General features: G+C 36.5%; 2 protein-coding genes across 2 annotated transcripts in view; both read right to left on the bottom strand.

Moving 5' to 3' along the window:
• LOC149709122 (DNA-binding protein RFX2-like) overlaps positions 1-9,193 on the bottom strand; it is a 33,670-nt gene extending 24,477 nt beyond the window's left edge. The window contains exons 1-6 of the mRNA XM_089864550.1: positions 9,034-9,193; positions 6,426-6,587; positions 4,732-4,936; positions 4,544-4,667; positions 3,449-3,578; positions 1,239-1,379 (exon numbers count right to left, since the gene is read on the bottom strand). Of these exons, the coding sequence (XP_089720676.1) occupies positions 1,239-1,379; positions 3,449-3,578; positions 4,544-4,667; positions 4,732-4,936; positions 6,426-6,557 (732 nt within the window). The 5' untranslated portion in view covers positions 6,558-6,587; positions 9,034-9,193. The remainder of the gene's footprint in view (positions 1-1,238; positions 1,380-3,448; positions 3,579-4,543; positions 4,668-4,731; positions 4,937-6,425; positions 6,588-9,033) is intronic.
• Positions 9,194-10,923: 1,730 nt separating this feature from the next.
• Positions 10,924-23,165, bottom strand: wls (Wnt ligand secretion mediator). Its single transcript, XM_089864546.1, has 12 exons — positions 22,955-23,165; positions 22,454-22,759; positions 19,552-19,682; positions 19,326-19,487; positions 19,117-19,253; positions 18,104-18,144; positions 17,906-18,033; positions 16,407-16,504; positions 15,672-15,735; positions 15,356-15,583; positions 14,188-14,338; positions 10,924-12,782 (listed from the first exon to the last, which is right to left on the bottom strand). Exons 1-12 carry the CDS (start codon positions 23,058-23,060, stop codon positions 12,655-12,657), a joined length of 1,680 nt encoding a protein of 559 aa, XP_089720672.1. The 5' UTR covers positions 23,061-23,165; the 3' UTR covers positions 10,924-12,654.
• Positions 23,166-23,408: the final 243 nt, after the last annotated feature.

Raw genomic sequence — 23,408 nt, 5'->3', positions numbered from 1 at the left:
GTTGGTTTTAAGGAAAATTAGAGAAAAGCGGGGAAAAAACGAAATTTGTGACAGGATTAGCCAAAAGCCAGACAGAAAACCCAGCAATCAAGACGCGTACGTTAGTATTGTTAAGGTAACTTAAGGCACTTTCAAACTGAAGCTTTCCTCAAGTAGAAAAATTTAGACTCATACGAACTTCCTGGTTTCTGAGATTTAGAAATCAGTAAAGCAAGAATGAAAGCTTCTGTCTGAACAGGCCTTCAGGTTGTATATTACAGAGTCCACTAACAGCCTGGATTCCAAATAGGACGTGCTCCACGGGGTTACATTAGGTTAGGTTAGAGTGGGGGCCTTATTGGAACCCCCCTAAAAACGTGGCCGCAGTAAGGATCAACAAATTGTACAACAGGCACTGATGTTAGTTTTTGAGGAAATCCTCCCACTATACTGCGGCCATGTTTTGAGTCCCCTTGGTGTGTTATATATATGAGGGTAAATGGTCCCTATTCCGTGCACAATTTCAAATAACAAGGCCTACATAGTTCTATTAAAGGGAGGGTGAAGTGGAACATAAAGTGATTTTTTATCGATTCTTCTTCTAATTATAAGACCAGTCTGCATAGTGAAACATTCAGGAAACACTTTTGAATGATTTTAAAATTCAAATTAGGTTCAGATTTTAAGGATAATTTTAAAGAAGGACCTCCGACCAATCGCGTAACGCCCTGCCTTTTTATTAACAAAATTCTCGTGGCACGTTCCGTGTCGAATGAAATTTATCACGAGATTTGATAAAATTCGCGCGCGACGTGACAATCGTGGCGCGTGACACAGAGCGTGCCACGAGAATTTTGTTAATAAAAAGGCAAGGCGTTACGCTATTGGCCGGAGGACCTTCTTTAAAATTATCCTTAAAATCTGAACCTAATTTGAATTTTAAAATCATTCGGAAGTATTTCCTGAATGTTTCACTATGCAGACTGATCTTGTAATTAGTAGAAGAATCGATAAAAAAACCACTTGATTTTCTACTTCACCCTCCCTTTAAACGGAGCATCGAGAGTTCACGCAAGTTGATTTTATTCACTTCGGAATGATAAAATAAGAGCCCTATTTACGTTTTGAAGCCTATTTAATCATTCTAATGGGAATCAAAATCATTTGAAGCCTTTATGCTCCTTTTAATTCCGAGTTAGTGCAATCGATAACCGAACCGATGATAGGTCAATTAAAGCAGGGTCATTTTTAGTACTTACTGTGGCAGGGGAGGATCTGGCCAGGGTATGGCTGGCACCATCCCCGTCAATTGGACTCCCCTGGACCAAGTAAGTGCCACCGCCTTGATGAGATAGTAATTGACCTTGGATGGTCACACCCTGACTAGCGTTTGAGTTCACCTAATTCCACGTAGCGTTAGTAGTAGTAGTTGAAAAATAAAAGGGAGGATACAACATAGAGATTTTACAGAGCATACAAGCTATTACTGTGTTACGCTGCAGCTTATTAGTAGTTTAGTACCCGAAAAATGTTCTCAATAAATCATGACTAACTGATAGTGATAATAACACCCAGCCCAGCCCAAAACATCTAATCTAGAAATACGCGGCCATCTTGGAAAATTGGGGCCAAAAATGTAAAAACACATTTCAGTTCTGGCATGTGACCTTCCGACAAATCATTCTGTTGCCAATTTCTTTAGTATTACAACTTAACGAAAATTGTTAAAAAAAAATAAATAAAAAAGGCTTAATGCGAGTCATGGTCACCTATTTACTTGTGACCTTAATTGGCCTTATTCCTGATCAACGCCACCGAGGCGTAGCGGCGACTTTTGGAACTATAAAAATACAGTAGCCAATTACAGGTGGCGCTGGAGTTGATGTACTCTGATGGAGATCTGTTATTTTCTCTGTTTTGATTATTACCGCTTCAACATGTTAAAACATGTTTTAACTAATTATTATTAACCTAATAATCTCCAAATAGACCAAAATCGAATGAAAATTTACTCCGAAAGTCTTATTTCATAATATTAGACAGAATAAGAAAGGTAAAATCCACTTTTAATACTTTTGAAACCATATCGCTTGTTAAGCCTTGGCTATTCACATGATTCAAAATAGAGAAAATAACAGATCTCCATCAGAGTCCATCGACTCCAGCGCCACCTGTAATTGGCTACCGTATTATTATAGTTCCAAAAATCTCCGCTACGCCTCGGTGGCGTTGATCAGGAATAAGGCCAATTGACAAAACAAAAAATGAAATGAATATCAAAATCTTACAATTATTTAAAACACTAAAGTCGTTTTTACAGACAAAACCAAAGTATTAACATAATCATCCTGCTAAAATACCTGTACGTATAAAATTTAATTCAACAACGGGCCTACTAAGTTGAACTGGATGCTCGAGCCTACTATATGACATAAGCTTAAACCTAGGGAGAAATGATAATAGGTGGTGCCAATCTCTATTAAGTTTTCGAATTCCTCTCTTATAGGTGGCTTAAAGGGACACGCAGTTCAAGTGCCATGAAGTTTTATATGGCTGATGTCAACTTTTCTTCAATATACCACATTTTCTATTATTTTCCACTTCCCAAATTGAAATTCAGGCATCATGAGCACCCTTTAAGGCACCCGTCAGTTGCTACTAAAAGATCGTGTTTCTACACGTAGTAGGTATTTACCAGGAAGCTGAATATACCATATATTTTCTGGGATTTGAAAGATTTGTGATGATTTAAAGATTTATCAAGAATTTATAAGATTTTCTGGGATTTGAAAGATTTTCTGGGATTTGAAAGATTTTCTGGGATTTGAAAGATTTTCTGGGATTTGAAAGATTTTCTGGGATTTGAAAGATTTTCTGGGATTTGAAAGATTGTTTGGTATTTAAAGATTTTTTGGTATTTAAAGATTTTCTGTGATTTAAAGATTTTCTGTGATTTAAAAGATTTGTGAAGATTTAAAGATTTATCAAGAATTTATTAGATTTTCTGGGATTTGAAAGATTTGAAGATTTTTAAGATTTCAAGATTTAAAATCTTCTACAGTACGAGATTTGAAGGAGCGTCGGACCCCTCGGGTTAGCCACAATATAAGATTTGGAGAACCTTACATATAAAATAAAATGGCTTTTTTTCCGTATTTTTCTCTTTTATTACCTTGGCTTTTTTTACCTTAGCTTTTTTTACTGTGGCTTTTTTCACCTGGATTCATACAAATGGGGACTAACTGTTTCACAAAAGCCATGTTTACACAAAACACTAAAAGGCCTAACCCAGTTATAAAATAAATAATTGCATTTTACATTGAAAGTCAAAACGCAGGTCTTTGGTATCAACTAAATCAAACTTGATATAACATTACCCATCATGCCATGGTATATTCAACTTCCTTGGATCTAAAAAACCCTAACTATCACGGTTAGCTTAACCTGAAATTAAAAAGATCATAATTACAAATAAACAATGTTGATCCTTCACCTGTGAATAGCTAACAGCCGTTCCACTACCAGTACTGTAATACGTAGCTGTGCCAGGAGTGTACATGGTGGCAGAGTCTGTAACGTTATATACCGAATACCCAGCCCTAAAAACAATCAGAAATTGTTCAAGGAACACAATTCTTGAGGAATTCACACAAGGCACGTGTTTCTGGTCAAGCCATAAGTGAGAAATAACACCAGTATTCTAAAACTAAACCTCCCAAATAAACTTGGGTCCATTTTAAATTCTCCGACTTTTGGTTCCAATTTTGAAAATCTCCGACTTTTGGACCCAATTTTTGTAAATCTCCGACTTTTGGACCCAATTTTTGTAAATCTCCGAATTTTGGACCCAATTTTTGGAAATCTCCGACTTTTGGACCCAATTTTTGGAAATCTCCGACTTTTGGACCCAATTTTTGGAAATCTCCGACTTTTGGACCCAATTTTTGGAAATCTCCGACTTTTAGCCCCAATTTTGGAAATCTCCGACTTTTAGCCCCAATTTTGGAAATCTCCGACTTTTGGACCCAATTTTTGGAAATCTCCGACTTTTGGACCCAATTTTGGAAATCTCCGAATTTTGGACCCAATTTTGGAAATCTCCGAATTTTAGACCCAATTTTGGAAATCTCCGAATTTTGGACCCAATTTTTGGAAATCTCCGAATTTTGGACCCAATTTTTGGAAATCTCCGACTTTTGGACCCAATTTTGAAAATCCCCGACTTTTGGACCCAATTTTGGAAATCTCCGTCTTTTAGCCCCAATTTTGGAAATCTCCGACTTTTGGCCCCAATTTTGGAAATCTCCGACTTTTGGCCCCAATTTTGGAAATCTCCGACTTTCCTTAACCTCTGGCAATCCCGCAAGCTTTCAGAATAGTTAGATCCCAGCTAGAAAAGCCTGTTGCTAGACTCTAAGTAAAAAACAAAGACCAACCAAACCCTTTGTTAAACCTCGCACACATAAAACTCTCGACTGTTGCCAAGATAAACTGTTTTGCAATCCCATACACTTTAATTGGCGAATCTCACTTATGGGGACCTTGTAACAGGAGACGAACATACATTTGCCCATTAGCTGTTGAATAAAGACTAGTAGCATCTGCCCCTCCATCTACATAATGAACATATGTATGATGACCAGGGGTCAATGAAACTGCAGTTTGACCAGGGCTATCTTCATCAGAAACTAAATTAACATAAAATTCATATTATAGTATTAGAAACAATTATTATTATTATGGTTCAGTTACCAGCAACAGCTATAAACTGGGTAGTCGGTCCCGCAGTAGCTGTCGTTTGAACGACACTTTGGGTTGCCTGAGGAGACTGAGCAGGCTGATGTTGCGGAGACTCCTGCTGATTGGCTGTATGAGCCACCACATTGACTTGTGTTGAAACTGATCCTTGAGGAGAGGAGTTTGTTGTGCTTGGACTGCTCACTACTTGTCCATTTGGCTGTGAAGGTATAAATTCCAGTTTAAAGCTTCTTAAAAGTGAACATTGAAAGACCGGCATTGGCGCCATCTATGATAAATTCCCGCAACTAACAGATGAAATTTCACTATAAAATTTCCGGTTTTTTGTTTTTCGATAATTCATGTCTAAGGTGATGATTGTGAATTGATTTTTAACGTGTTCAATGTGAATTTTAAAAGACCGCCATTGGCGCCATCTATGATAAATTCCAGTAACTAACAGATGAAGTTTCACTATAAAATTTCCAATTTTTTGTTTTTGGTTAATTCATGTCTAAGGTGATCATTGGGAACCATTTTTTTCGTGTTCAATGGGGATATCAAAAGACCGGCATAGGCGCCATCTATGATAAATTCCCGCAACTAACAGATCAATTTTAGCTATAAAATTTCCAGTTTTTTGTTTTGGGATAATTCATGTCTAAGGTGATCATTGGGAATTGATTTTTAATGTGTTCAATGGGAATTTTATAAGACTGGCATAGTCGCCATCTGTGATAAATTCCCACAACTAACAGATCAAGTTTCACTATAAAATATCCGTTTTCTTTTTTAAGGATAATTCATGTCTAAGGTGATCATTGGGAATCATTTTTTCTCGTGTTCAATGGTAATTTTAAAAGACTGGCATGAGCGCCATCTATGATAAATTCCCGCAACTAACAGATCAAGTTTCACTATAAAATTTCCCGTTTTTTTGTTTTTGGATAATTCATGCCTAAGGTGATCACTGGGAATCATTTTTTTCGTTTTCAATGGGAATTTTAAAAGACGGGCATAGGCGCCATCTATGATAAATTCCCGCAACAGATCAAGTGTCACTATAAAATTTAGGGTTTTTTTTTTTGGATAATTCATGTCCAAGGTGATCATTGAGAATAATTTTTTACGTGTTCAATGGGAATTTTAAAAGACCGACATAGGCGCCATCTATGATAAATTCCCGTAACTAACGGATGAAGTTTCACTACAAAATTTCTGGTTTTTTGTTTTTGGATAATTCATGTCAAAGGTGATCATTGGGAATTGACTTTTAACGTGTTCAATTGGTATCTTAAAAGACCGGCATTGGCGCCATCTATGACAAATTCCCGCAACTAACAGATCAAGTTTCTCTACAAAATTTCCGCTTTTATTTTAAGGTGATAATTGGTTATTGATTTTTAACGTGTGCTAATTATAATGACGACTTAATTACAGAGTTTTAAAAAGTTACATTTCTTTAATAATTCAATGATCACAATTTTGATCATGGTGACTAAGAATCATTTATTTCTTTAACTATTTAATTCCTTTTGCATTTAGAAAAAGGCCGTTCTTTTTAGGTATAACGTTATGTTACCTGAACTTTTCCATTAAATTAGATTTATTACCTTATTGTAATAAAAGAGATAACCAAAAATACTTTTCTGGCGTCCTTCAAGTACGTAGCATTTTAACCCTAAATTCTATCAACGTACATTACTTACTTGCGAATGTTTGCCATTGCTGGTCTGACTGCTAGAGTTTTGTTTCTGTTGTTGGGAGTTTGTGGTCGCTTGCTGAACATTGCAACCCGAATTAAGTGATGGCATGCCTGAGACAAAGGACTGGGTTGCCATGCCAACCCAGACCTATTTTTCCTTCAGCTCCTAAAACCAAAACGTAAAAAAAAATGCAAAAGTTATTTTTGATAGCACAATCGTAAGAAATAACATATTAGACATAAGTATGCCAGAAATTGTTTCCAATTTTCACTTAAACTGTGAACTAAGCAATATCAGTTCATGTGGTGCTGACTAATCTTCTAGATGCCTATTTTACCTTGTCAAAGGCAGGAACCAATCAGAATGGTTCCCCAAATGGGCGGAGCTAAAACTAGCATCTGGAACCAAATGGGCGGAGCTAAAACTAGCCTTTGGAACCGAGTGGGCTGAGCTAAAACTAGCCTTTGGAACCGAATGGGCGGAGCTAAAACTAGCCTTTGGAACCAAATGGGTGGAACTAAAACTAGCCTCTGGAACCAAATGGGCGGAGCTAAAACTAGCCTCTGGAACCAAATGGGCAGAGCTAAAACTAGCCTCTGAAACCAAATGGGCGGAGCTAAAACTAGCCTCTGAAACCAAATGGGCGGAGCTAAAACTAGCCTCTGAAACCAAATGGGCGGAGCTAAAACTAGCCTCTGGAACCAAATGGGCGGAGCTAAAACTAGCCTCTGAAACCAAATGGGCGGAGCTAAAACTAGCCTCTGAAACCAAATGGGCGGAGCTAAAACTAGCCTCTGAAACCAAATGGGCGGAGCTAAAACTAGCCTCTGGAACCAAATGGGCGGAGCTAAAACTAGCCTCTGAAACCAAATGAGCGGAGCTAAAACTAGCCTCTGAAACCAAATGAGCGGAGCTAAAACTAGCCTCTGAAACCAAATGGGCGGAGCTAAAACTAGCCTCTGAAACCAAATGGGCGGACCTAAAACTAGCCTCTGGAACCAAATGGGCGGACCTAAAACTAGCCTTTGGAACCAATCAGGATGGTTCCAAATGGGCGGAGCTAAAACTAGCCTTTGGAACCAATCAGAATGGATCCAAATGGGCGGAGCTAAAACTAGCCTTTGTTAAGCATAGAGGGCCATTCAACTCCACCCCTCGACTATGGGAGCATCTAGTGGCATTTGCCCACTAACTAACCCATACCCGAGAGTTGCTTTAACTGTCATACTTTTCTTTATTATACCACTTCTGATAAGGAATAATTGAAAGAACGACTTTTTTGAAACCATAGCAACAAGAGGAGGGAAAGGAACAGTTGTAAAACTAAAAGATATGGAACTTATCTTTGTTTAAAGCAATAGAGCGAGAGATAAGATTTTAATTTGCCTATCAGATACTAACGATGAAATGCAAACAAAGGCGAGAAGTAACAGTAAAAATACTATTACCCACAAAATAAGCATTTTATGGCCTTGCATTGAAAGCAATTGTGACATTTTCCCAAACTGATTAATTTTACAAAAAATAATCTAATTTAATAGAAAATTTTTAACTTTCACAAATGTTTTTAAACAAATGATGTCTTATAAAGAAAGTATTTAGGAACGATTTAGTAATGATTCCATTGCCACTGAAGGGAAAAATTTAACTGTCCCATAAAACTCCTTAATTCATTAAAAATTAAGTTTGGTTTATGTTAATGACGTCAAAGTATCTTACGTCATAATCACATGCTTAATTTAGTATTTGAATAGCTTTGTTACTGAATAAGGTTAATTTTAATAAGCAACGCTATATTAGAGGGGTCGTAAGCGAAGCCCTGCCCTTAAAAACACACCAAACCCTAGCTATTCTAACATTTATAGAAAATTAACACTGATTACAAAGTGTTTAAACTGTGCATATTGTTGATGTTAGATTTTGAAGTTGGTAACATTTTCTAACAGAACCATATATGTTTGTTCCATAATAGTAGGAGTAGACATTTGGACTAAAGAATGTTTAACATTCAAACAACACTAAAAGAAGCATGCATTGCCTTTCTTCAAGTTTAACCCTATAATATCCCAATGTTAATAACCCCTAATAATGTTAAATTTTATCAAAAACATCGCGTAATTCACAAAAACCATGACTAAATTATCAGACTAATGGCACCCCATGTTATTTCCCCATAGAGCTTAATACAGTCGAAGGCAGAGTGCTGCCATTACTCTGTAGTCAAGGTACGTTCCCAAAAGAATCATAAGCAAACAAAGCATAATTTCACATTTATTCACGCGTAATTGAAACTATTCACACTTAAACGAACATCAGGTCTATTTTATTACCATAAATGAACACGATGTGGTTAATATAATAACTTAAAATGATCATCATTATCTTAATGTTGTTGTGATTTCGTGTGCAACATTTAGAACGACCAAGGCTTAAGTACCAATGAATTTATGCCTAAGAAAAGTGAAGCCTGTGCAGGCAAAGGCTGAGTGATTTAGCCTGAATGCATTCGATTACGAAGGTGTCAAAGGAATTACATACACAGAAAAGGCGATAATCTTTTGACGGAATGAGAAACAGATTTATATGAAGCGGGAAAAACCTTTTTATTTACCTTGTTTACTTTTTGACAGTTTAAACGCTTCGTTTACGATACTGTAAGGCCGCGATAGCTTGGAAAACAATTACTTAAAGATTACGCTAGCAACTGTTGCCATGGCCGTAGTACGTAAGCAACCAAATAAAATCATTCCGCCAAAACCGTTGCCTAGAAACGACGCCAGTCGCCTTAACAAGGACTATACATCAATTGGGACTGATTGCTTCTGGATTGCTTTATGACGAGGCTAAGGGGCACCATCACTTACTCAAGACATGGCCCACTCCATCAGGCGGATGAAGGCGAATGTGCTTTGCTCCATGCTCCGGTGCAATTGGTAAATGTATAGTCCGTACTCCGAGAGGGGGGGGGGCATGGTATTAAAGGAGCTCACCGTCGCTATTGGGGGGAGACCGCTCTTAGTTCAGGGGGAAAACACCCAGCTCTTTGGCCATAAGGAATGGCGCCACCGTCGCGGTGGGCGGGTAAGCAATATGCTAACCAACAGTTTGAGCCCCCCTTCACCGCAACAGCTCCGGCCAGCCCCTTTAATTACACAGGTAATTCCTTAGCTATATTGATGTATTAATGAAGCTATGAATACACAAGATAAAACATTTTCGCGTCGGGGTTTAGGCACAGTGTAATTTTCTTTGTTATAAAATCAACCTAGTTCAACTTCGGGAGTATGGTGAGCTCCTGTAAGTCAAGCGACTGGGCGACATAGTTTGAGGGAATAAGGGAACAGTTAGTCCTTGCCGACCCCCCCCCTTTCGCCCGTTGTGGTTTCGTATTCCCCTAAACCATCTTCCATTGCCACTTGTTTAAACTTCACATACCCAAATATCTGAGCGTATCAAACATCAACATAAGCCTCTTTGATGTAAAAAAGGGGATGGACAACCCTTAGTAGCGAGACATACAAGGGGGTTGACCCATAGCTGTATCTGCGCACTCTCTGGATCCAAAAGACCTGGAGCGCAGGCGCAAAAAAGCGAGATGGAAGGGTAAGCTTTACCACCTGAAGTCCAAAATTTAAAACGTCATAGGATCCGTCATAACCAATGAGATAGAATATATATATAAACCTAGAGTCACAACGTGGGATCTCGAGATCGACGTTTCGCGATACACTTTTTGTCGAGCATGAATCTTTATCAAATACGGGTGGCGCCACCTATTAATCACTTGAAGAACGTTTTTATTACCGTCTGCTGTCAAAATAGTTTTTTAAACGTGTTAAATAAAATAAGCAAGTTAAATAATAAAAACTCTAGTCCTTTTTAATCTAATAAATAGATGAAATAAAAATCATAACGATGTTTCTGATTGAAAATAAGCGAGTAAAAGTTGTAATTAGTTCCGCTAGAGGCTCACAGGTGGCGCTGTCATGTTTTGATAAACTTGCTTGATAAAAATAATGTGTATCGCGGTAAGCCGATTTGAATTGGAACTCTATCTATCTCATTGGTCATAACACTGGAGAAATAACAGCAAATAAGATTTATAAATTCGCAATAATTTTTTGTGCAATGTCTTCAACAAAATTTAAGATTATTTTCATAATTTATGAAATAAAATAGACAGGGCCATCGATGGGGGATCAGGGGGAGGGGACAATTAAAGCATAGCGCGCCTACAAGGGGACTTTCCTCCTGAATTCCGGGTTTGGCTTGGCAAAGGCTAGTGGGCGGCATTTAAACATGCACCTATAAATCCCGCCCACAAATGCCTCTAGCTTCGCCAAGCCAAGACTGGAGTTCGTAAGGAAAGTCAACTTGTAGGGGATCCACTGGAGCCGCGCTATGCTTTAAGTCCCTTATGTTTCCGCGGGGCACTTACCTTCTAAAGGCCAAGGCCTGGTATTGATGTAGGCACACAAACTCTCTCAAAAGCCAACAGATATAATTTGTTCTGACCATTTCATTTAATAAAAATAGTAAAATTACAAGAAATATTTTACTGTCATGGTACAAATACATTTAAAAAAATTAAAATAATGCCATTTAAATGGGAATGATGAGTTTCGTGATACTGTTTTAAACATTTTAAAATAACAAGAGAAAAATTTAAGCGCCCATTAAGATAATCAAGAAGCACTTATCAAAGGGATTGCGCTTCTTGGGTTCAAAAACCAAAGTAAAGCGGCTTTGTAAAATTAAATACGTTAATTGTTCATAATCCTAGCTTTTAATCCAACGGTTTTAATTCTATTGCCAGTAGCTTAGAGATATTATCTAACGTAATTATTATACACAAATTGTAATGGCACTATGAGAAATAATAACATTAGTTTGGTCTTTCATATTGATAAAACAATAAATAAACAATAATAAAATCGCGTATAAAATTGTTAACAGCATCGATATTAAAACATTAAAATATTAACAAGGGTATTATTGAATTAGATAGTATAGTGAGGGAGTTGTAGAACGCAATTTGTCGACTGAGGCGACATCTAGTAGCAATTAAAAACTACTTATAGGAAAAATACTATATGGCTTTGATTAACTGAGATAATGGAGAAATTATCAACAATTACTTTTTAAAAACATGTCATGGAGTATGGATAAGGCTAGAAAGCTAGTTGAATGATCATTTCCAAATTGGCCCTTAACACTTCAGAGATTTAAAAGAACTTATTTAAATTTAACTTTACTACTTAATGAGTGTTCAAGGATGGCGCCACTGTTAGCTTTGCACCAGTTACATGTACTACGCAAAAGTGCATTCAAAGATGGCGCCAATGGTAGCTTTGTACCAGGCATATTTACTAAGCATAAGTGCGTCCAAAGATGGCGCCAATTGTAGCTTTGTACAAGGTAAATTTACTACGCAAAAGTGCCTCCAAAGATGGCGCCAATTGTAGCTTTGTACCAGGTATATTTACTAAGCATAAGTGCGTCCAAAGATGGCGCCAATGGTAGCTTTGTACCAGGCATATTTCCTAAGCATAAGTGCGTCCAAAGATGGCGCCAATGGTAGCTTTGTACCAGGCATATTTACTAAGCATAAGTGCGTCCAAAGATGGCGCTAATTGTAGCTTTGCACCAGTTATATTTACTAAGCATAAGTGCGTCCAAAGATGGCACCACTGGTAGCTTTTCAATACTTAAAATTGCGTTCAAAGATGGCACCACTGGTAGCTTTCCAATACTTAAAATTGCGTTCAAAGATGGCACCACTGTTAGCTTTTCAATACTTAAAATTGCGTTCAAAGATGGCGCCACTAGTATATTCGCTAGATACCGCTAAACAGCAGCCCTACAACGCTCTCACTATAGAAATTAAGAAAATTACTGGAAAACTTGACGAAAAAAGTGAACCACACACAACATTTTGAACTAAAATTTTGATAAGTTTGAAACGTTCACAACCACTTTCTCGACTTTAAGCTTAATTTGAAACAAAACTGAGCTGAAAAGAATGGGTGTTGTACGTTTTCCAGTCAATTTCTTAAAATCAATAATATCTAAACCCCAATCAAGTTATTATATAAAATACGATACGAAGTTTACATTTAGTTCCTACACTTAAGTAGCTACCTAATACATTATTCATTGATCAACATACATCGTACAATATACTTAACTATACCAGCTAGTATTAAATTTAAAAAAAAGGGGGTGTATATTTTTAATCCATGGCTTGTTTTTTGGCAAATTCTGTCAATGATGAGACTTCGGTGATTTCCGAAGCCGATGGTTGATCTGAGGCAGTGAGACAACTGAACTCTATCTCTTCTTGGCTTGATGCCGTCAAATCTAATTTGTACAATGTACAAGGAATTACCAACTGGTGATTTCAGTATCAGATTTTAAAATACGCTTCATGATGTTATAAGGGATAGTAGCTTAGAAGTTGAATTGAACCTTTTCTTTTTTCGAATACATTATAAAAAATATATCTTATGTTATACTTGTGTAATTACTTCGGCCAATAGATTTTGTTCACTTACCTCTACTACTACATTGTCCACAAAGCTAGTTTTTTGTTTATGGTATTCTAACTCTAAATTAAACGCTACTATCCCTTTTAAAAGCGTTTACTGTGCGAGTGTGTCACAAATGACACAAATAAAACAATATAAATTTGAAAACGACACCTGGTGAGCAGCTCTAAGAGGCTAGGCTTTGTCATTAACGAGTATATGGAGTGTCAAACCAAAGAGAATATACCAAGAGGAGTAGAAAGTGTAGCCTTTCACAAGGCTCTTGAAAAGCCCGGCCACGGTTTTGGAGTAACTAGATCCGGCTTTTGTTTATTGGTTAAATTATGTCGACTGCTTATTTTTGGTGGTGGCAAAGGGTTGATCTCTGGGTTGACCGTTGACGTACAAAGGTAATTTTTAAGCAGACGACACGGTCACGTGAACACCGGAACTAGTTTCTTCAAATTCAGAGCCGGTCCTATATTTCCAAAGTTTCTGCTCCTCTTGGTATATTCTCTTTGGTCAAACTATATAACTAAATTGTATGCTTTGAAGGGATGTACAATCCGTTATTAAGGGCGTGTGAAGTACTATATTTTGAAGTATTAATATTACTATTGTTGGAGTACTGATTGTCCAATGTCACGTGACAGTAACTCTGTGGATAGATTCAAGCACTGAAAATGATACGAAATTCGCGCATGCCCAGTAAAGAAAGCTCTATGTCATGGAATTAAGATAAGCCCTACATAACAGATTGTACATCCCTTTAAACAAAGATAATGTTAGCATGACTCTTTTTCGAAAATCTAACAATAGTATACCAAAGTACGGGATTTATATAATCCCCAAAGCAACGTTAGGAATGTTGCAAATACACATAAATACATAAATAGCTAAACTGTTAATATGGAAAAAGCACAAGTTACAAGTATGTGTTTTGTGGCCAGTATGTGTAAAGTTTAAGGCTTGTGTACGTGAACTGTGTGAAAAATGTGGGCAACAGTCACGAATCATGACGAATGAAAAGTATTTTCTCACGTGTTCTAACCAGGTATGGCTGCGTGGAATTGTATGTTTATGTTGTTAAAAATTAATTATTTTTCGTACGGTTACTTTTAAACCATGTAATGTTTCTCAGCTTGGATCGAATTTTGTTGAATTGAATTCATTTCATATCAATATCAATGTGAACTAATGTTTTATAACTATATTTTAAAGAATGTTACGTTACATACCTGCAAGTGGTGGGTAATGTTTATGCGAGGGTGCATACATGCACAACAATGTAAATATATAGCAATTCCACATTCCATAGACTCCGGTGAAAAACGCGGATGTGTACTGCAATTTCACATTGTCTTCGTACTTCCATCTCGCTTCGCTAGCCTGAAAAACAAATGTGATCACGTGGTACAAGTATTATTAAAGGGAATACGAATTTACAATTTCATATCATATTTTACCACGAAAGTTGTATTACGTTACACTTTCGAGTCTCTACTTTCAAAATATCAAGTTCTTAATATAATTGAACCAAAGTTTCTATTTTTAAAATCCATTGAAAAATCACGAAAACTCTGCAGCAGTTTCGATATATCAATAATTTTTTAGTCTTGTCGAGCTTGTTGGCCCGTTTGATGACATCACTATGAATGACGTGAGGGGGAATTTAAAAAGCGCGGGAATCCTATACGCGGCGTCTCAAGCTTTTCGCCAGTAGTCTAAACTCTGGGTCTGATAGCGGAGAGAGTGGCGCCATCTGACGTGAAAAATATATCTGTGACGTCAGCCTACGGGAAACGTTGAAAAATCACGAAAAATCTGCAGCAGTTTCGACATATCAATAATTTTTTAGTCTTGTCGAGCTTGTTCGCCCGTTTGATGACATCACTATGACGTCAGGGAGAAAAAAAGCGCGGGAATCCTATACGCGTCTCGAGCTGCTCGCCATTCTAAACTCTGGGTCTGATAGCATAGAGAGTGGCGCCATCTCTAAGGGGAAAAATATATCTGTGACGTCAGCGTCTTGTCGAGCTTGTTCGCCCGTTTGATGACATCACTATGACGTCAGGGGAAAAAAGCGCGGGAATCCTATACGCGTCTCGAGCTGCTCGCCATTCTAAACTCTGGGTCTAATAGCGGAGAGTGGCGCCATCTCACGTGAAAAATATATCTGTGACGTCAGACTACGGGAAACGTTTTAGCCTTTCATAAAAAGCGGATTTCAAATAATATCATATGAAGGAACATTTTCAAATGCATATTGCGGCCAAATAAGCAGCAGAAATCGGGGGGAGAATTAATTAAAAGCTTGATATTTTTGAATTCACAGGAATTAACTCTATCTTTTGTTACATAAATCAGAAGCTTCTCATTCCCTTAAAGCTCAGTTTCTACACTTACTTGACCCATAATGAAGGATATGACAGTCAGAGCTGCGCATATCAACGTGGCCATCATCAAGAATTTGAAACGGTAAATAATACCCTCATAGAACATTCTCCTCGTACTGCTCATGCTCGGTAACGCATTCCTTTTGAAGCTAATGTTCCTGAAAACTCTGAAAACCATATAACATAGGAAAAAGAAGTAAATGCAAGCGGAAGCTCCAGCAATGATGATGAAAGCCAGCTGAAAATATTGATTAATAAATGTACATTAATTAAATTAAATATTAATTAAGGGAATATAGTTAATTAGTACAGTTCAGGAATCTTACGGCTAATTTCGTTCCAGCATCAAAAGTCCACAAGCTGTAGAATGGATTGAACAATTGAACTCCCCTGTAATAAAAATGATCGGTGATTACTTTTAACTAAGGGTGGGCGAATAATTCGATCGAATATCGAGACGAATAACCGTCTCGGTATTCGTTTGAACCCATTTTTACTATTCGAACGAATATCGAATACCGACTTTACTATTCAATAAATATTCGAAAACCAATTTCGCAAAGGGCCAAGGCCTAACTCCGCTATTTTAGGTACCAAGATGTGTACAAAATGTGAAATATTAACCCCTAAAAATATACTTTCACTAAAAGCATAGTCATTTTCATTTCCGAATAATTATTTTGTAAAAAATTGTTACTAACAACCTCCTTTAGTACTTCGTCAATAGCAGGCCTTGATATTCGACAATTGTAGGCTTAATATTCGACAAGTATTCAATAGGGACTTGGCAGTACTACGTCATGCAACGTCAGGCTACCTTCCACTAGTGCTAAAAAGCATACCAGGAGGAGGGGCTTATATAGCTTTCATTCTGTTAAAAAAACATACCATAATGGCGCTGGGGGCGGAGTTAAGCCCGAATTGCCAAGTTTCGTTAAGCCTAACTATTCGATAAGAAAATTTTTGGGTATTCGATATTCGTCTCGATAGTAAAAAAGTGGTATTCGCCCATGCTTACTTTTAACAATATTAAACTAATTAGATTAATTTTAATTAATTACCTTTCACAGACATCGAATAAAAAGAGGCAAAAACAGCCAATGACTACAGCACTCAAATGTTTCCAATAACTTCTTAATTTGTTTCTATCAACATCATCCTGTATAAACGTATTAATATAGCAATAAGGCTCAGCCCATGTAACTAAAATTTAAGGTTAAGGTGTAATATATATTGTTGCCACAAAATTGCCACAAAATTTCCGCAAAAAAAATTGCACTTTCCCCCTGATCTTTTTGGGTAAGAATATTGTTAACTTTTTTAGATAGAAAAAAGGCGTCAACGTTAGCCTAACAGTATTTTAGAGATATAATTAGTCTAATCTCAACAAAGACACTGACTTTTTCCTGAGGGGCTGATCACTTTAAAAAAAAAAATATGTACACTCGATTTCAGATTTCAAAAAATTCCTAATGATTTGATAAATTTCGGAAATTTTTTTACAATTTCCAAAACTTTTACCAAAATTTTGTAATATTTCAAACACAGTTGGAAAAATTTCAAGATTTCAACCGAGATCAAAATTTCCATAGAAGTTTTATGATTTCAACAGATTTCGAAAAATTTCCAGAAATTTCAACCAAGATTTCATAAAATTTCCGAATTTCAACTAAAATTCTCAAAGATTTCATAAAATTTCCGAATTTCAACTAAAATTCTCAAAGATTTTAAGTCAGATTTTCAAAGACTTCAAGAATTAAACTAAGATTTCCAAAAATTTCTAGATTTCCAAAAATTTCTAGATTTCCAAAAATTTCTAGATTTCCAAAAATTTCAAGATTTCCAAAAATTTCAAGATTTCCAAAAATTTCAAGATTTCCAAAAATTTCAAGATTTCCAAAAATTTCAAGATTTCCAAAAATTTCAAGATTTCCAAAAATTTCAAGATTTCCAAAAATTTCAAGATTTCCAAAAATTTCAAGATTTCCAAAAATTTCAAGATTTCCAAAAATTTCAAGATTTCCAAAAATTTCAAGATTTCCAAAAATTTCAAGATTTCCAAAAATTTCAAGATTTCCAAAAATTTCAAGATTTCCAAAAATTTCAAGATTTCCAAAAATTTCAAGATTTCCAAAAATTTCAAGATTTCCAAAAATTTCAAGATTTCCAAAAATTTCACGATTTCCAAAAATTTCAACCAATATTTAAAAATTTCAACCAAGATTTCAAACCTTCAACTAAGATTTCCAAAAATGTTGGAAATCTTTTTCCTTTTTTTTTTCAGTTTTGACCCATCATAAAATTCCCTGACTTCCCACAATCCCACATAATTTTCTCTGACCTTGATATAATTGTAATATAAGGTGGTAAAAGTAACCATTTTACTATTCTAAGTGTAACTGTCTTCTACAATAGCGTACTCACCTTTCTTCCATCCTACAATGAGTGCAAAAGCAAATAATGAATATAAGAGTTAGAAATAAAAGTATGCCTATTGGCAGTACAGTGTCCGAAAAACTAATCCAAACAGGTCCAGGATTACTGGATATGGGTATCTTACCATCAGATGTTCACCACAAAACACAAGCCAGAAACTCAAGAGACACGAATAGAATAAACCCTGTCGAACATCACTGAGTAAAAGAGTGAAGGGCAAATCAATCCACAATGTCAGAAACTCAACAGGAACTGCAATCAGATAAAATTAACCACATTGCGAAGCGATACGTGTTTTAAGAATACTTAAGTTCACACTAACAGTTAAGAAGTGTAATTGATGCTCCGAGTGTCAGTAACATCCTGAACAAAAAATTATCATTAAAATATCACAAAAACACCAGTGGTGTGCGAGACCCGTTTTTTCGGGTTTCGAGTTGAGTCCGAGTACGAAAAATATTTCATATCGAGTATCGAGCCGAGTATCAAAAATTCTTTCGAGTATCAAGTATTTTTTTTTTGAGTCTCAAATATTTACTTGTATTGAGTAAATTTCTAAAAAATAACGAAGCTGTTCAAATATCTAAGTAGTTCAAAATATTGATATAGTGATCAATTAAACATAAAACAGGTTATCTTCAAAATAAATGCTAACGAGCTCATCTATGGATAGCTAAAGTTATAAGCCTTGGATTCGAGTATTTGTCAAGTATTTAACAAGTTAAAAAGCTACTCGAACCTTTGTCGAATATCTTAATATGTTGTTATCGAGTCGAGTACTAGGCTTAATACTCGAACTGAGTACTCGCGGCTAAAGTTATAAGCCTTGGACTCGAGTATTTGTCGAGTATTTAAGAAGTTTAAATTTTTTTTTTTTTAAATTTCTTGGTCTATGAAGGGATTTCCACACTAAGCCTGTGGCTTGTTTACAGGTGGGTCCCTTTACAATGCATAGAGGGGTGGTGGCTAGCCCCTATGCCACAGCTAACCTACAGCGCCCTATACTAACTATTACCGTTGACCTCGGTAAGTTTTTATGGAAAGGAGAAACCGGGTTAGACCACGGAGGAAAACTCCTTTAACAAGCGGGGGGAGAACTTGCAAACTCTACGCAGAAGGATTTGTTCACAGATTTTCACCCGGTGCCACAGTCCGGGATCGAACCCGGGATCCTCTTGCTGCGAGGCGAAAGCGCTAGCCGCTACGCCACCCCACCTTACTCGAGTATCTTAAGTTAATATGTTATTATCGAGTATCGAGACGAGTACTTGGCTTGATACTCGAACTAAGTCCTCGCACACCACTGTAAAACACAACTATGTCTATATGCAATACCTTTCTAGTAACATTGGTGGCCTTGCCAACAGCTTAATTCTATTCCAATACCAAATCATAGTGGCGATTATTATGGGGAAAAACGCGGTTTTTAGAGACACCCAGACTTTGGTGAAGCCGCCATTTTGATTAATGGCCTTTTATTAACAACAAAAGGCGTTAGTTTCCCAAAATAAGTGAAATATGATTACAAATGTACTCAATCTCACAGCTATGTATATATCCTTGATATAACCAATCCCATCATTTACAGATTTTCCTTTCGAATTTACAACGGGAAGTCCAATGTTAATCAAGTAATAGTCGTGGTGAAGACTTCCCAGTTCAAAAAGGGACATCATTTCGCAGTCGTATAAATAGCCATTTTGTTTCTAAGTTACGTATTAATATATTTAGAACAAATACTAAGGCGTTTCCATTATGTTAGCTGTCTACCTTAGCTTTATCAATATGACAATCTAAAGTACGTTCTGTTGTTGAATGAGCGAGTAAAGACCATTTGTCATGTGCATCACCTTTGTTACGATAACCCACTTTCACCATTAGTGTTAATGTTGCCTTTTCAGCTAAAGAAAATATTTCGAGAAATCACCGCTTGTAATTTACATTCCATGAGTTACTAAGGCTAGAAGATGGGAACCTGACCCCCTTTGAACCTAATCTAAATCTAATTCAACTAACCCTAACCTAATCCTAAGCTAACTTAAAGGGACTGCAAAGAAGGCATCGGCGGGTGCGTAAAAATTATTTGAAAAACGTCACAGACATCACGTATGCCAAGATACAAAGGCTCCTCATGGAGTGGAACTAATTAACATCTAGTCCTTGTTTTTCGCGAGATTGCAGCGCCAATTCCATGAAGTGGTGGTTTTCGAAATGAAACGAACTAAGCTTCTTTGAACCACGCCTCTCCTTGGTCACGTGCCTCTGACGTATTTCAAATAGTTTTTACCCACCCGCCGATGCCTTCTTTGCAGTCCCTTTAAAGCCTTTGCTAAGCTTTGTGGGCCAGTCAACTCCACCCATGGACATATAACACTATATACACTTAGAATCAGTATTATATTAGTGGCTTGGCTTCCATTTCACAACTTGTGCGACAAAACACGAGCGCCATCTATGCACGGAATGGAAAACTAAAAACCATAAAGGTTAATGACACTTTACTGCTTTTCACTGCATTAAGCCTAAGGGATGTTAACATAAAGTGGCATTACTCAAAACAATGGACATTAGGGACATAAAGGGGTTACAAACTAGGGTTGCCACGGAATTTTCAGAACCAAATTCCCTGACTTTTCCAGGTTTTCCCTGACCTTTTTAGGCCGAAAGTGTAAATGTTTCAGCTCGTTTTAAGTGCATATAATTAAACAAACTCGATCAACATTAAGTTTTCCAATGTATTTGTTGCACCAAATGAATAAGAAACATTTTAACTATAAATAACAGTCTAAGGGATTTTTTTAAAGGCATTTACTTTATAAAAACAATTCTAGACAGCATTTTTAAGGATTACAATAGAGTTCACTCTGTGTTAAGAGAGGATGAGGAGAAACTTTCATTACTCTTTCTGACTTTTCCCTGACTTTGCTGAAATTTTTAAAATTCCCTGACTTTTTGGCCCATTTTCAAATTCCCTGACTTTTCCAGGTTTTTCCTGACCCGTGGCAACCCTGGGTTATAATTCGAACAGCTGTTATTTAGGAAGGCTTGGATTATCAAATATCAATACAGGGTTCGTACGAAATTTTTACATTGAAAATCCCTGACTTTTCCAGGTTTTCCCTGACCAAATTTTGGCAATATCCCTGACAGTTTTAAGGTGCCCACTTCATCACACCAGTCTCATATTTAGCATTTCTTGAAGCATGGTTTGATATACCAAACGAAATCCCTGACATATCCCTGACTTTTTAGGAAAAACGTTTAAATCCCCGACTTATCCCTGACTTTTCCCTCTAATTTTCATATCCCTGACTTATCCAGGTTTTCCAGGTTATCCAGGTTCCGTACGAACCCTGCAATAAGATCGAACCTTCACACCACACCTGTGGTTAAAAGCATGTAATTTTGTGGAATTAAAGATGTAAACATATTTAAGTTGTATACATTATTATACTTTATATCGAATTCCACTTTGTTTAGAGATTGAAAATGTTAAGCAGGTCTTATAATAATGACTTAAGGAGCTTTCAATAGTCGACAATAGATGGCGCTAGTGGTTTGCCCCTACTATACAAAGTTCTTGGGGATGTGGGTAATTGGCATTAAAAACAAGATTTTTAAACAGTCAAAAGTATGTCTACCCTCTTTATATGACTACAGGGTTCATACAACTTTTGGGAAAATATTTCCCTGAGATATCCAGGTTTTTCCCCATATGCTTCCCTGATTTTTAGAGGCTTTTTCCCATATATGGAGTATCCTATGGAGCAAATGTTAACGAAGGAGTGGGGGGGGGCAAATAGGACTATTACATAATCAAAGGACATCCCCGTTTCTCTAGTAGAACCAGAGTTATGACCCTCGAAAGTATAGTGTAATGTTAATCCTATGGAGGGGGGTAAGTTTATGTACATTTTGCTTAATTACTCGGTCCCAGTTTGAAGCAAATTTCCCTGATTTCCCTGAATTTTACTAAAAATTTTAAATTTCCCTGATTTCCCTGAATTTTACTAAAAATTCGAAATTTCCCTGATTTCCCTGAATTTTACTAAAAATTCTAAATTTCCCTGATTTCCCTGAATTTTACTAAAAATTTTAAATTTCCCTGATTTCCCTGAATTTTACTAAAAATTCTAAATTTCCCTGAATTTTACTAAAAATTCTAAATTTCCCTGAATTTTACTAAAAATTCTAAATTTCCCTGAATTTTACTAAAAATTCTAAATTTCCCTGAATTTTACTAAAAATTCTAAATTTCCCTGATTTCCCTGAATTTTACTGAAAATTCTAAATTTCCCTGAATTTTACTAAAAATTCTAAATTTCCCTGATTTCCCTGAATTTTACTAAAAATTCTAAATTTCCATGATTTCCCTGAATTTTACTAAAAATTCGAAATTTCCCTGAGGTTTTTGTCAACTATTTATTTCCCTGATTTTTCCAGGTTTTCCCTGTTTTCCAGGTTTGTATGAACCCTGGTCTATGACTCCACTTCTAAACTATGGGAGCATCTAGTGAAATTTGGTTAAACCAAACCACATCTTGAGACTTGCTTTAAACCTTAACCCCTTGAGCCTAATCCAACTTAAATCTAACCCCCTTGAGCCTAATACAAACCTAAACCTAACATGAACACTATGGGGTGGGGGGTGACGCTAAGGGTATTATCTTACTCAAGACATTGTACTCTTGGTATTCAATATCCAACCATAAAACGGTAATCAGATTTTGCATCCAACGAGAATAATCCAGTTCCTGGCCATATTTAGGTAATGGAATTTGAAAGGCAAAAACTATTTTGTCAGCTGTTGCTTTTGGATTTGAGACAAAAGATTCTTCGCCAATATCATCAATTTTATTACACTGCTGAGGGCCACGTGGGATTTCCCACGAGTTGGAACTAAAAAAGTCTTGAGAGATTGGAACCTCTCTCAAGCATTTCGTTCCTAATACAGTCTCTGCATTTGAAGGTGCTGGAGCTAAAGTTTATAAAGTCAAATATTAAGAGAAAACACGTTGAATTTAAAATTAACGTAGGTCAGAGGTTAATTTATTAATTTTAACAGGCTTGTTTCAAAAAATTTAAATTTAATCATTGTTTTCAATGACATGCGTAAATTCTTTATATTAGCCATGCGTTACACTTAAGCCTTGGTCATTCAAAATTAACATACCGACTAGTCCTCCGATTAGAAAGCACGCTATCTGACAAAGAAGAATGACGCTTACTAAAACAGCTAGTTTTTTACCACTTAAATTCTCTAAAATGGTTCCAGCCATTTTAATAAATTTCTCAATTGATAATTAAAACTTTTAATCGCTTTACTGACTTGCTTCTGTCAAAACTAAACCATGTCTGAAGCTGTCAAGTGTCAACTACCACGGCTCACTCGCTCACGCAAATCGTTGGCCTCTGCACCATGAAGAAGCTATACACGTTTGATATTTATTGGCGCCAAAATTGGTTGTCGGAAAGGCGCGAAATTTAAAAACTCTGCTAAAGTGCAGCTTGTAAATGACTATGGACTAATTGCAACAGCTAGTTTTTTACCACTTAAATTCTCTAAAATGGTTCCAGCCATTTTAATAAATTTCTCAATTGATAATTAAAACTTTTAATCGCTTTTC

This window comes from Phalangium opilio, unplaced genomic scaffold (assembly GCF_054372755.1).
Source record: "Phalangium opilio isolate 3A_F unplaced genomic scaffold, DU_Popi_V2 ptg000013l_1, whole genome shotgun sequence".
Lineage (NCBI taxonomy): Eukaryota > Metazoa > Arthropoda > Arachnida > Opiliones > Phalangiidae > Phalangium > Phalangium opilio.
This window is presented reverse-complemented; position numbering and strand designations above follow the sequence as displayed.

What these genes read in the sequence shown, in the direction of transcription:
- wls (XM_089864546.1), bottom strand. Translation starts at nt 23,060, where the DNA reads ATGGCTGGAACCATTTTAGAGAATTTAAGTGGTAAAAAACTAGCTGTT. An exon ending in GTCATATTGATAAAGCTAAG is followed by an intron (nt 19,488 to 19,551) that starts GTAGACAGCTAA and finishes TACGTAACTTAG; the next exon opens with AAACAAAATGGCTATTTATA. An exon ending in TCAAGGATATATACATAGCT is followed by an intron (nt 19,254 to 19,325) that starts GTGAGATTGAGT and finishes TGTTAATAAAAG; the next exon opens with GCCATTAATCAAAATGGCGG.